The 14456-nt window shown below is 40.6% G+C and overlaps 1 protein-coding gene across 3 annotated transcripts in view; it reads right to left on the bottom strand.

Annotated features, from left to right (window-relative positions):
* Nucleotides 1-14456, bottom strand: part of RBMS2 (RNA binding motif single stranded interacting protein 2) — a 73568-nt gene that overhangs the window by 31349 nt on the left and 27763 nt on the right. For all 3 annotated transcript variants that reach the window (XM_045061948.1, XM_011284102.4, XM_011284101.4), the window contains one exon: nt 838-1004. In XM_045061948.1, the coding sequence (XP_044917883.1) occupies nt 838-980 (143 nt within the window). In that variant the 5' untranslated portion in view covers nt 981-1004. The remainder of the gene's footprint in view (nt 1-837; nt 1005-14456) is intronic.

Genomic DNA, 14456 nt, shown 5'->3' with positions numbered 1-14456 from the left:
TTATGAAAAGTCACTGCTGTATATACACTTATGATTTGTGTACTTTATGTGTATTATATGTCGATAAAAGTTTTTTTTTGTAATGGTAATTACACAGTCTAAGGTTCCTGTTTCTATTTCTTTCTACCATTCCCTACCCAAAATCAATTTTCCTCTTCCCTACCCCCAGACTTCGTCCTATAACCATTCCCCCAAATGTATCATTTGAAACACGTATTTTTCTGCCAAATGGAACAGAGTTCGCATCTTTGGACTCTTGCGAATTTTTCTAGCATTCTTAACTGGGCTAATTCCATGGTAGTTATCTCTACCTCATGACTCAAATCCACTCTGAAGAACCCCAAAGGTCTTTAGGGGGGTATATGCAGAGTGTCAGCCTCTTTCTCCACCATCTCCTTTATCCACTAATTTGAGAGCTCCTCTGGTTCACTGGGATTACTTCTATCACCAGAAACTCTCCTAAATGTACAATTCAATTGGTTACTTCCACTTTCTTCTATCCCTACTACACTGCCAACTCTCACTGTCTTCTAATCAGTATCTTTAGAGATACTGAGCATTTCAATTTGAGGTGTAAGGATGGGAATCTTTCCACAAAGACCATCAGTTCTGAGTACACAGTCACCTATTAGGCTTCAAAGGCCAGCCCTATGCTGGCTTTCCTCAGAGAAACGCAAGAAGGTTTCATGTATTAATAATAGGTAGAATTTAAGAGGGGCTGCTAAGAAATCTTGTGACAAATAATACTGCACTTCAGGACAAGAGTATTTGGCAAGAAGTCAGTATCGCCAAACCTGTACTGTCCCTCGAAGCCTACCCACATGTCTGCCAACTTACGACTGGCACAATTTGACAAGGTCTTGGTCAGTAGTGCCTGGTTGCAATCCCCGGATATAGAGGTTGGTTTTGCTCAGCTGGTCATTTCCATTGCTCCCACTGTTGCTGTTAGGGGTACTGCTGCTTGGACTAGGTGGTGCCATTTGCTGAGACAGTGACACATATGGCTGCAGAGAGACATGAGCAACAGAAGATCAGAAGATTATACATTTAAATACTAGAGAGTGAGGAAGATCCTGGCTCCTTGCAAAGAATGATTCCAAACTTTAATAGCAATTAACTCAATAGAGAATTAAAAAACAAAAACAAAACAGAAACTAAAGAAATTCCTCTCTGCCATTCTCCCATAGAATAAGAAAATACATAACTGTCTTACCTATGTTTCAGGAATAATGAGAGGCCAAAATAAGCTTGTTAAAGGTTTTAAAAAAAGGTACTTTGGGAGCGCCTGGGTGGCTCAGTCAGTTAAGCATCTGACTTCAGCCCAGGTCATGATCTCGTGGTTTGTGAGTTCAAGCCCCACATCGGGCTCTGTGCTGACAGCTCAGAGCCTGGATCCTGCTTCGGATTCTGTGTCTCATTCTCTCTTTGCCCCTCCCCGACTTGTGCTCTGTCTCTGTCTCTCAAAAATAAATAAATGTAAAAAAAAAAAAAAAGGTACTTTGTTATAGTGGAATGTTTTTATCATACCGATACTGAAGAACACAACGTATGCCTCTTAAGTAACTTATGTAATGAGACAGGGCTAATGAAATCTAGATTCCACTTAAAAATGATAAAGAGAAGGGGTGCCTGGGTGGCTCAGTCGGTTAAGCAGACGGCTTCAGCTCACGTCATGATCTCACAGTCTGTGAATTCGAGCCCCGCGTCAGGCTCTGTGCTAACAGCTCAGAGCCTGTAGCCTGCTTCCGACACTGTGTCTTCCTCTCTCTCTTCCCTGCTTGCTGTTTCTCTCTCAAAAATAATAAATATTTTAAAAAATGATGAAGAGGAAATAAAAATTTATCAAATCATGGAAGTATAAGTAAGTTTAACATAGATTATTCAAAAAACTGTAGAATATGTGAACTGAAAAATACCTGGAACTTGAACATTACTATAAACTTAGACAAATAAAATGAAATACTAATGCCCACATAAAAATACTAATTACCAGTAAAAACTGAAATTTGTTACCTTAGTAATAAGAATTTAGTCCTAAGTTACTTATAAATGTTTTAAAGTTTAAGTGAATGAACAACAGCTACATTATGGTCAAGGAAACCCAAGATTTGGGATGAAGCATCCCAAATCTTTCACTACTGATACCAGGACAAGCAACCAGACGGCTACAGTATTTTTTTTTGGTACTTCTATTAGAGGAAAATACCAGGTTGGCTGGAGCATGGATCCATTCCTTCATGAATATTTTAACTCCTTATGTTCTTTTAGTGTTTACATTTATATTTGGTTCATAATACTCTAAATTTGCATAGTTACCTATAATATCATGCATTTTACTACCTCACACTCATATTCCAGTTCTCCCTAGGCTCAAAGCACTTCACAGTATAAATCTATTTGGAATTACTTCCCTCTCAAATGCTAGTTTCATCTCCAGGTTTTTCACCCTGTTCTCTTTTTGGTGGTGGTGTTGAGGAAGTAGAGCAATAACAGAAGAAAAAGAGAAACATGAATATCAAAGAGTGAAAATCTTCACCCCAAAGAATCTTTAATATGAAATGTGCCTCTTATATTTATGCCCCTGACCTTTAGCAAACCTCAAAATTAAAATCTTTGCTTGAGCTAAAATATGTTGAAGCAGGTATTTTCCTATCTTTATCACTGTACACAATAAAAATGTGTACCTGCTTGCACACACACAGTTTATCCCTGCAGCAAAGAAGAAGAGACCCAATATCACATTCTGGGATGGATGAAACTCATGACCTACTACCAACACAACATTTATATTTCCTATCCCTGTCCCCCTCTCTTTGCCAGCGCTTACACTAAGATCTCCCATACAGAACAATCCATGTGACAGTGGTAATGATGATCATCCATATGATGATGGTGACAGTCACATTATACTGTCAATAAGTGCAGGAGGGTGCATGAGGCATGGTGTATTTTTTAGCAACTTTCAGACAAGACAAAAATAGGGCAAAAAAAACCCCTAAAGGTCATACATTCAGCTCTAAAAACTGCAGTACTTTTTTGCCAGCGCCTGGGTGGCTCAGTCGGATGAACATCTGACTTCAGCCCAGGTCATGATCTCGCAGTTTGTGAGTTCGAGCCCTGCGTCAGGCTCTGTGCTGACAGCTCAGAGTCTGGAGCCTGCTTCAGATTCTGTGTCTCCCTCTCTCTCTGCCCCTCCCCCATTTGCTCTCTCTCTCTCAAAAATAAACAAACATTAGGGGCGCCTGGGTGGCGCAGTCGGTTAAGTGTCCGACTTCAGCCAGGTCACGATCTCGCGGTCCGTGAGTTCGAGCCCCGCGTCAGGCTCTGGGCTGATGGCTCAGAGCCTGGAGCCTGTTTCCGATTCTGTGTCTCCCTCTCTCTCTCTGCCCCTCCCCCGTTCATGCTCTGTCTCTCTCTGTCCCAAAAATAAATAAATGTTGAAAAAAAAATTAAAAAAAAAATAAACATTAAAAAAAAACCTGAATGACATTGAAATCTCCACTGAATTACTAGATCTGCAATAATAATCAAATACTAGTGGGTCTAGGCCCCCTCTATTATCATTACTATCATAATCGCACCACCCGATTTAAAGTACAGTCAAGGGACACCTGGGTGGCACAGTAGGTTAAGCCTCCGACTTCGGCTCAGGTCATGATCTCACAGTTTGCGAGTTTGAGCCCTGTGTCAGGCTCTGTGCTGACAGCTTGGAGCCTGAAGCCTGCTTCAGATTGTCTTCCTCTCTCTCTGCCCCTCCCCTGTTCATACTCTGTCTCTCTCAAAAATAAACATTAAAAAAAATTAAGTACAGTTAAGAAAACTGTGACCTATATTCTAATCATGGCTGTTCCAGAGTTCAGAGCAAGATCACTACTGGAGATCATTCAATAATATAGGTCTTTCCTCATCTCTAAGGAATTACTATTGTTTATCCTTAGGCTGCGAAAGCCAAAGGATATTCTATGCCTGGGGTGATGATGATGATGATAATGATGACACCAACAAAACAGAAAAAGCAACTCTAGTGTCATAAGACCATGTGCCAAGCACTGGCACAGGAGACCATTTGCCTGAGTATATCTATACCCTGTCCCAATATGAGAGAATATGTCTAACAGAAAGTATCAAGGATGCCAGTACTGTCCAGAAAAGAACACAAGGGTTACTAAGTAAAGAAATAAACTTAAATTATTGATTTGCTACATAGCTATAAACCTTGGTTTTAATACTAAGGTCTTAGCTATAATTTAAAAATATGGCTTAGTCAATAATAAACTTGCTGTAGGCCAGAAAAATTCCTAGGAAAAAAGATATGGCTAAGAAAACAAAAACAAAAACAAAAACCAAAAACCAGAAAACGAAAAATGAAAAAAAAAAAACAAACCACGACTTTTGTCTCTTGATATTTTTATGCAGCTTCTGAAATTGCCACATAGGTTTGGCTCCAAAGAGAAATGGTATATATATTTACTTATTCATTTTGAAAGGTAAGACAATCCAAGAGAAGGAAAAAAAAAAAAACAAACAAACAGCTGAGAAAGCCCCTAAGAATAGCTTATCTGGCTTCCCAAAACAAAATGATTTGGAGAGACATAATAACTAATGTAAACTAAAAATCCATGTTTACCTATGTAAGAGAGAAAAAGGAAGTATTTAGAAAGGTCCAGAGAACTGAGATATTCTTATCAGTAAGGGAAGGACAGGGCAGTTTTATCTCTCTTGACTCCTACTGAAATAGTTCTCTGAGGTCACTGGTCATCTGTCAGGCCTAACCTACAAAGTGAAGCGCAAGATATTTCTTTCCTTAATCCTGCTGAACTATGGAAGATTTCATAACTCAAAGCAGACCATAAATCTTAAAGCTAATTTGCTTTTTATAGTTATGTCCTAAAACATGTCATTTTCATGTGAGGATAAAATTCAGGGTTATTAGAGAAGCTAAAATGGCTGACTTGTTAGTATACCAGGTTCTCTTCAGGGAGGGATATAAATCTACTATAGTATCTATCAATTAACTTCATCCTTTTGAATGACATGTAATTTTGTTTTGCTCCCAGAAGAAAAAGAAAGATAGGTAAGTTTTTACTTATAACCTTGGTTTGTATTCATGTAGGCGAAACTCCCGAAGTCATTTGGATTAGTGGCCATGTAGAACGTGATTCAGAACTGTACTATGCCCTATAATTCCAATGTTAATGTGAATTCTTTAAACAAGGTCCCTCACATTTGGCCTAGAATCTTAGATACATGAGATTATTAAATATGCCTTCAGAGGGATTGCCTGGGTGGCTCCATTGGTTGAGCGACCAATTCTTGATCTCGGCTCAGGTCATGATCCCAGGGTTGCAGGATCAAGCCCCCTTGGTGGGCTCTGCACTGAGTGTGCAGCCTGCTTGAGATTCTCTCCCTCTGCCACTCCCCCGCTGGTATGCCCATGAACGCTCACACGCTCTCTCAAAAAATAAATTAAAAAAAATTATTTCTCTCCTTTTCCCCCACTCATTCTCTCTAAAAAACAAAACAGAACAAAAAAAAGCCTTCAGAAATAAAGGATGCTGGCATATTATGTATCAAAGAAATACATATAGTTACCCAGTAAAAGAGTACCAGTATCAGTCTTCTTAAGAAGGAGATTTAATTCTGGAAGTGAATAGGAAAGATTATGGGTTTACCGCAGAGAAACGGTATCACATATCTCAATTGCATTATCAAAGCTGGTTTGGAGAGGTGGGAGACCAGAGATGATGAGAGTATTTAGACAATATTAGACATGAAGGAAGGTGAGGAAAAAGCCTAATTAAATGATTGGTAAGGTGGTATTTAAAAGGATGTGCAGAGAACGCTGTGATATATACCATTAAGAATATCTAAGGATAGGGGCGCCTGGGTGGCTCAGTCAGTTAAGCGGCCGACTTCAGCTCAGGTCATGATTTTGCGGTCCGTGAGTTTGAGCCCCGCGTCGGGCTCTGTGCTGACAGCTCAGAGCCTGGACCCTGTTTCAGATTCTGTGTCTCCCTCTCTCTGACCCTCCCCTGTTCATGCTCTCTTTCTGTCTCAAAAATAAATAAACGTTAAAAAAAATAAAAAAATAAAAAAGAATATCTAGAGATAAATACCTGGGGAAGGGCTGTTAGGATGGGGAAACAGAAATGTATAACTCCTTCAACTTCAACCAGGGGAAAAAAAACAAAAAATCAAACTCCCCTTTTCCTGTAGCATGAATTTTATGTTTCCGGTCTTGCTGAGTTATAGGAAACTGGGAGACAAGACAGTGTTCTTCCTTTGGCTCTCTTTCAAGAGATCATAATGATAGAGATGATACGATGCCTACTTACCAATCATGAAGTTTTGTTGTTTTTTTTTAAGTAGGCTCCATGCCCAACATGGGGCTTGAACTCATGACCTGAGATCAAGAGCAGCCTGCTGTACCAACTGAGCCAGCCAGCTATCCCCCAATCACTAAGTTTTCATCAGATCTTTAAGAGAATGATCCAGTCAGATAAGATACTTGTTAACTAAATTATAATGTAAGTAAAACACTGTCTTTATTCTGAAAATTAGATTCTGATCAAGCGTTCATTTTGCATTTCAAAAAATTTGAAAATCCTATATCCATTCATTTGCCATCAAGGTTATCCCCATCCTGGGCCCTTAACATTACTATCATCAAAGCAGGAGAAAACCTCATCCCAGCTAGCTAAGTTCCTAGCACACAGTATACAGGCATGGACATTAACTAAAAGGAGTAAAACAAACTTAGGGGATTTGCTAATTGTGTTACCTTTTTTTGTTTTTTAATGTTTACTTATTTATTTTTGAGACAGAGAGCGAGCACAAGCAGGGGAGGGGCAGGGAGAGAGAGGGAGACACAGAACACAAAGCAGGCTCCAGGCTCTGAGCTGTCAGCACAGAGCCCGATGTGGGGCTCAAACTCACGAACCATGAGAGATCATGACCTAAGCCAAAGTCAGTTGCTTAACCGACTGAGCCACCCAGGTGCCTCTAATTGTGTATCATTTTAATAAACCCCTAAAGAATCTCAAAGATATACGATCCACTAGCCTGACATCAAAATTCCTATTGCAACTTGAATATGGATAAGACATGTCCCTGGAGCCAATGATCTCTAGGACATATGATATATCTAAACATTTTTTTAAGTTTATTTATCTATTTTGAGACAGAGCAAGTGTGAGTGGGGGAGAGGCAGAGAGAGAGAATCCCAAGCAGGCTCTGCACTGCCAGGGTGGCGTCTGATGCAGGGCTCGAACCCACGAACCGTGAGATTGTGACATAAGCCAAAATCAAGTCAGATGTTTAACTGACTGAGTGCCCTTATATCTGAACATTTTTGTCTAAAATACATTATTTCCTTGATTCCATCACAGTATCTCCTAATAAAAGAAAGTTGACTTTCCCTGAGAAATAACAGACCTCCTGATAATCATTCATGAGACCCTTTGCACTATTTGAGTCAGTCAATAAATATCTGAATACCAACTATGTGCAAGCCCTACGTGATGCAGTGGGGACTCACAAATGCGTAAGAGTAGGAGTGAAATATTTCATAATAAATTTAAAGACACACCCACAAGGAGCCATTAAGGAATTCACAAACCAGAGCTTACAATCTAGATAACTAGCAGAATGACATACGTGTGCTAACGGGGATCCAAGCAAAATTGTACAAGAGTATGAAAGAAAAAACAGTTAAATCCTGAGGAAAAAGTTTCTCAAAAAAGATGGTTGTATCTTTACTTTTTAATGTTTATTTAGCTTTGAGAAAGACATTACATGCATGAACTGGGGAGGGACAGAGAGAGAGGGAGACAGAGAATCCCAAGCAGGCTCCAAGCGGTCAGCACAGAGCCTGTTGCAGGGCTTCAACCCACGAACCATGAGATCATGACCTCAGCCAAAACCAAGACCCAGATGCTCAACAAACTGAGCCACCTGGGCACCCCCCAAAAAGACAGCTGTATCTTGAAGGATGTGTAGGATATTAAATTCTTAATAAGGAGCTTTATGGCAATGCAAATCATTATCATAATGAGATACCACTTTATATCTACTAGGATGGCTAGAATATAAGGATTATGACTTAAAAGTTCTAAGTTTGATGTTACAATAAAAAATAACAAGTGTTGGTGAGAATGTAAAGAATTTGGAACCCTTCTACACTGCTGATGGGAACATAAAATGATACAGCTGCTTTGAAAAACAGTTTGACAATTCCTAAAACAGTTAAGCACAGAGTTATCATATGACCCAGCAATTTCACTCCTAGGTATGTACCCAAGAGAATTAAAAACATTATGTCCACACAAAACCTGTACACAAATTTCATAGCATTTTTTATAGTAGCCCAAAGTGGTAACAACAAAAATGTCTATCAACTGATGAATGGATAAATAAAATGTAGTATACCCATACATGAAACTATTATTCAGCTATAAGAAAGAATGAAGTACAGATATATGGATGAACCTTGAAAACATGCAAACTGAAGAGTCAGTCACAAAGAACCCCATATTGTATGATTCCATTCATATGAAATGTCTAGAACTGGCAAATCTATTCTAGATTAGCAGATTAGAGATTACCTATGACTGTGAGAGGTGAGTAATGAGAGAATGGCAGCAGGGGGTGGGGGTAGGAAGGGCTGGTGGTTAAGTTAGTGGGGTTCCTTTTGGGGGGGTAATGAAAATGTCCCAGGGGCGCCTGGGTGGCGCAGTCGGTTAAGCGTCCGACTTCAGCCAGGTCACGATCTCGTGGTCCATGAGTTCGAGCCCCGCGTCGGGCTCTGGGCTGATGGCTCAGAGCCTGGAGCCTGTTTCCGATTCTGTGTCTCCCTCTCTCTCTGCCCTTCCCCAGTTCATGCTCTGTCTGTCTCTGTCCCAAAAATAAAAAAACAAAACAAACAAAAAAAAACGTGGAAAATGTCCTAAAATTGATTATGGTAATGGATGCAAACTCTGTGAAAACACTAAAAGCCACTGAACTGTACACTTTAAATGGGTGATTTGTATGGTATGTGAATTATATATCAACAAAGCTGTTGTAAAAATTTGATGGGGATGGGTGGAAAGAGGAGCACATTCCAACCACTACAAACATCTTGAGATGTCAGGCAACCACAGGTAGCGTGGACTAGCACAGAATTCAGCCTAGGCTGGCATCACCACACTTCATTTCCAGATAAAAAAGTCATGATATTAATGTATTTATTGAAATTCAAGTGGAAATATAGATTAACCATTAAAACATATCAGAACAAGAAAGGGATATTTCCAGGGCGCCTGGCTGGCAGAAGAGCATGTGATTCCTGACCTTGGGGTCATGAGTTTGAGCCCCATGTTTGGTGTAGAGATTAAAAAAAAAACAAAAAAAAAGCTTTGGGGCACTTGGGTGGCTCAACTGGCTAAGCATCCAACTCTTGATTTTGGCTCAGGTCACGATCCTAAGGTCGTGGAACTGAGCCCCAAGTTGAGCTCTGTGCTGAGCATGGAGCCTGCTTAAGATTCTCTTCTTCTTCCTCGGACCCTCCTACACTTGTGCTCTAAATTAATTAATTAAGCTTTATGGGGAAAAAAAGGGGATATTATCTTACAGTCCCCCTTTCCTAAAAACAAACACTAACAATATTAAAACTAAAACAAAAAAGGCATCTCTGGAAAATGCAGAGCCTGCGCCAGAGAATACATACCTCATATCTGTCTACCATAGTTGGTTGATTGATAAAATCATAAGGATTTTTTTTTAATTTTTATTTATTTTTGAGAGAGACAGAGTGCAAGTGGGGGAGAGGCAGAGAGAGGAGGAGATACAGGATTCGAGGCAGGCTCCAAGCTCTAAGCTGTCAGCACAGAGCCCGACGCGGGGCTTGAACTCATGAACCTTGAGATCACGACCTCGGCCGAAGTCAGACACTTAACAGCTGAGCCACCCAGGCGCCCCACCATAGCTGATTTTAAAAGCTGACTCGGCACTTTCTACTACTTCCTCTGAACTCAAGTAAACCTGACACCATCTCTAGCTCCTCATCTCCTCCTCCTCTTTCATGGCTCTTACCACTAGAACAGCAATCTGTTTCCCCGCATCTCTTGAATACCAAGATTGGAACAGTAAGGTACACCAACCATATGGCCTACAGCCAGTTTCTTACATTTATACCAGGTGGTATTCAAACTGGGTCTCAAGTATACAATAGACATTTAAAAGCCCTAAGCCAAAATGACTATAGAATCCTCAGTTAAGCATGTAACCACAGAATGCTACCCAGGAATCTATTTGCCTTTCCAGATCCACTCACCATTCTTGCTCACCTTGCTTTGTGTACCAGGAAGCTGACCATGTAGAGTGCATGCACAGGCTCCCTTGCCCTCTGGCTTCCAGCTGGGTTTGGGTAACCAGATGTATACCAGCAGAAAATCAAAGGGCAGGAGGAGAAGGAGGTCAGAGTATTTATTTCCCTAGCTCCTGCCAAAACACCATGATTTGGCTGCATACTACTGCAGCCCACAGTTCCCTCCATATAGCTACTCTTAGATTCTGGTATTCTCTCTCAATACTTTGCCCTATTAGACCTAGAGGTGATGAAGTAATGTAGGCTCTGGAATTGCTGGCTATAGGGTACTCTGCTCTCTCACTGGTTTCCTTCAACCCATTTGTAAACAGTCTCTTTATTAAATCTTTCTCAGATTACTCAATTTGGATATGCCATCTGTTTCCTTTTAGGACCCTGAATAATGAACCAACCAGTCTACTGTGAAGACTCAGGTGGAAGATTTGATGGAGAAGGTCTTAAGAAAAAGTCTTCTTCAAAATTGGATTAAAAAAAACCTCACTGTGCAAAAATCCTCAAGGCCAAGTTTAACACAGAATTCTGTTCTATATCCATTTGTTTAACCTTTAACAGTGTCTTAAATCCTATCACATTTATGATTTCATTTGATTTTCCTCACAACTCTGTGAGCTGTAACAGGGAATGTGTTATTCTCTTTTAAAACTTAGAAACTGAGGCTCAGTCTTATTTCAACATTTCCTCTGTTGTTATCACCTTGCTTTTTGTTAAGCAGAACCAAATAACAAAAAACCTGAACACTGAAAGTATCCAAACCAGTGCTAACAGCTGAGTAAACACATAAAGCAGCCCTTTACAGGACCCTGTATCTTTTGTTTCTTTCTCTTCTGGAAAGAGAACAGTTCTAAGTTCTTAGACAATGGGTAATGTCCAGTCAGAGTAGAACATGTAAGGAACAAAGGTATCTGAACTATGACTTAAACAAGCTAGAGGAATATCTCTTATGTAATACTGGTGCTTACATAAACCAACCAGAGCAAGAGCCCTCAACTGAAGTATATGGGCAATTTTATGGTGGGCAGAGCCCTTTTAAGCACAGCCTTTCTAGGGAGCACACGCCCATGCCTGCAATCCTTGTAATAACCAACCATGTCACCAGTTTGTGGGTACATGTCAGTGTGGCAATAACTCATATGTACCAGGAAACATACAGCAAAAAGTTTCATAACTTCTTAGGACAGAAGAAGGACCTTTAAAGATTAAGCAGCTGAAGTAGGAACAGGACAGCTGACTGCTTGGGGAGAATATGTGTGGAACACAACTGAGCCCCCACTGAGTGTTATTCTGCATTACCAAATCCCTCCACTATTCAACTTGGCTGATGGATTACCTGTGTTCAGGAGAATATATGGCCCAGGAAGGAACTGCAAAGTGAATAAAAATAGCAGCATCATTAGAACTTCATGGCTTTCAGGGCACCCAGGTGGTTCAGTTGGTTAAGCATCTGACTTCGGCTCAGGTCATGATCTCACAGTTCGTGACTTCGAGCCCTGCTTCAGGTGAACAGGAGCCCCGCTTCTCTCTCTCTCTCTCTCCCCCACTCTGTCCCTTGCCCACTTGCGCTCTCTCTCTCTCTCTCTCTCTCTCTCTCTCTCTCTCTCTCAAAAACAACTTCATGGCTTACAGAGAAATGTTATCTGCCTCTTCCACAAGAGAGAAAAGGGAGAGAAAAAAACCAGGAAAGATAATGCCTGCCTATAGTTTGTTGTACCCTACCCCATCATTTACCATATGTTCATCATTTGACACAATTTCATTTTGGCGAGAAATAGATAAAAAACCCACAAGAAGTCAGGAAACACCAGCACTCCTCTTTTCCACCCTCACTCTACCTGTTCAAAGAATACACAGATTGGTAGACTGAAGATCTGGTCTTATTAAGACTCAAAGTCAGAAAGATTCTGCTCCTTTGGTCATTATAGAATTTTTTTTTTCCTTATAGAAAAGACAATAAATACTGGCAATACTACACACCTAAAGGAACTGGCCTAATCCAAGGATATGAAAGGTATGTATGCCTAGTCTATTTCCAGATCAAAATAAAATGTGTATGTGCAACCACCCAGCAATACATCAGGTATATAAAGTCCTATCCTTGTTCTAGTCTGCTTTTACAAGTCACAAAGAACTCACAAAGTTTGATATAATGTGCATACAACTATCTCTAAAAAGGTACAAAAGAAACAGTTTATAATCCTGGCTACTAGGTAGAAGGGACTAGGTATACGTAGGATGGGGTGAAAACACAGGCTTTTTCTATGTGTGTTTCATTAATACCCATTTGAACATTTTGTTTTATCCCAAGGCCATACATCTATTATCTATTAAAAAACAAAAATCAGAGGATGTGGCTGGCTCAGTCAGTAGAGCATCTGACTCTTGATCTCCGGTTGAGTTCGAGCCCCACACTGGGTGTAGAGATTACTTTAAAATAAGTAAATAAGGGGCACCTGGGTGGCTCAGTCAGTTGAGTGACCTGACTCTTAATTTTGGCTCACGTCACAATCCCAGGGTGATGGGATCCAGCCCCATGTCGGGCTCCACACTGACTGAGTGTGGAGCCTACTTAGGATTCTCTCTCTCCCTCTGCCTCTCTCCCCAGCTTGCGTGTTCTCTAAAAATATAAAATAAATGTCTTTTAAAATCTGACATACTATTTTTTTTTTTAACTAGAATAGAGGGCCTCTTGGGTGGCTCAGTTGGTTGAGCATCTAACTCTTGATTTTGGCTCAGGTCATGATCCCAGAGTCGTGGGATCAAGCCCTGTGACAGGCTCAGCACTGAGCGTGGAGCCTGCTTCAGATTCTCTCTCCTTCTAACAAAAACAAAACTAAACGAAATTAGTCCTTGGAAAAGTGTTAACCTACTTTATCAAACTCATGATCTAAATCTACAATTGGAATGGGGCAGAGGTTACAGGTAAGAGGTGGAAGTGAGGACTGACTGCCAAACTGAGCACTGAATACCAAAAATGGATTACAGTTCATCCTTAACAACATGGATTTGAACTGTACAGGTCCACTTATACGTGAATTTTTTTCAATACAGTATATTACTGTAAATGTATTTTTTCTTCCTTGTGATTTTAATAAGATTTTTCTCTTCCCTAGGTTATTGTGAGAATACAGTAATATGTAAAACATATGAAATATGTCTTAATCAACCGTTATTGGTAAGGCTTCTGGTCAACAGTAGGCTATTAGTACTTAAGTTTCAGGGGAGTCAAAAGCTTTACCTGGATCTATCGACTACACAGGGGTTCAGTGCCCCTAACCCTTGCATTGTTCAAGGGTTAACTGTATAAGCAAAAGGATAAATTCTCCAAAAAAGGAAGAGAAAATTCTATCCAGTTCTTGGATAGTAATGTGGAAGATGATGTAAGAATTTCTACAAGGTCCAGTACCCACAGTCTCATAAATATGTACTATTTACATAACAGCTACAATATACTACATCTATAAAGAATATAGGAAAAGGCGTGGGGGGGGGGGGGAGGGGCGCACCTGGGTGGCTCAGTCAGTTAAGCACCCAACTTTGGCTCAGGTAATGATCTCACGATTCACGAGTTTGAGCACTGCATACGGTGAGCTCAAGCCCTGCTTCAGGTAAGCTTGAGCCAATGCTCTGGGCTCCACACTCTCTCTCTCCCCCTTGCGCTCTCTCGCTCTCTCTCTCTCTCTCTCAAAACTTAATTATTTATTTAGAATGGGGCACTTGTGGCTCAGTCAGTTAAGTTCCAACTCTTGATTTCAGCTCAGGTCATGATCTCAAGGTTGTGACATCAAGTCCCTCTTCGGGCTCCACTCTAGGCATGGAGTCTGCTTAAGATTCTCTCTCCCTCTCCCCTGTTCTGTCTCTCTCTCTGTTATTCATAAATAAATAAATACATACATAGATACATACATACATAGATACATAACACAAAATTCGGGATGCCTGGGTGGCTCAGTAGGTTGAGCGTCCAACTTCGGCTCCGGTTATGATCTCCCAGTTCATGGGTTTGAGCCCCACATTAGGCTCTGTGCGGACAGCTTGGAGCCTGGAGTCTGCTTTGGATTCTGTCTCCCTCTCTCTCTGCTGCTCACCTGCTCAT

The sequence above is a fragment of the Felis catus genome, chromosome B4 (assembly GCF_018350175.1).
Source record: "Felis catus isolate Fca126 chromosome B4, F.catus_Fca126_mat1.0, whole genome shotgun sequence".
NCBI classification, from domain to species: Eukaryota; Metazoa; Chordata; class Mammalia; order Carnivora; family Felidae; genus Felis; species Felis catus.
This window is presented reverse-complemented; position numbering and strand designations above follow the sequence as displayed.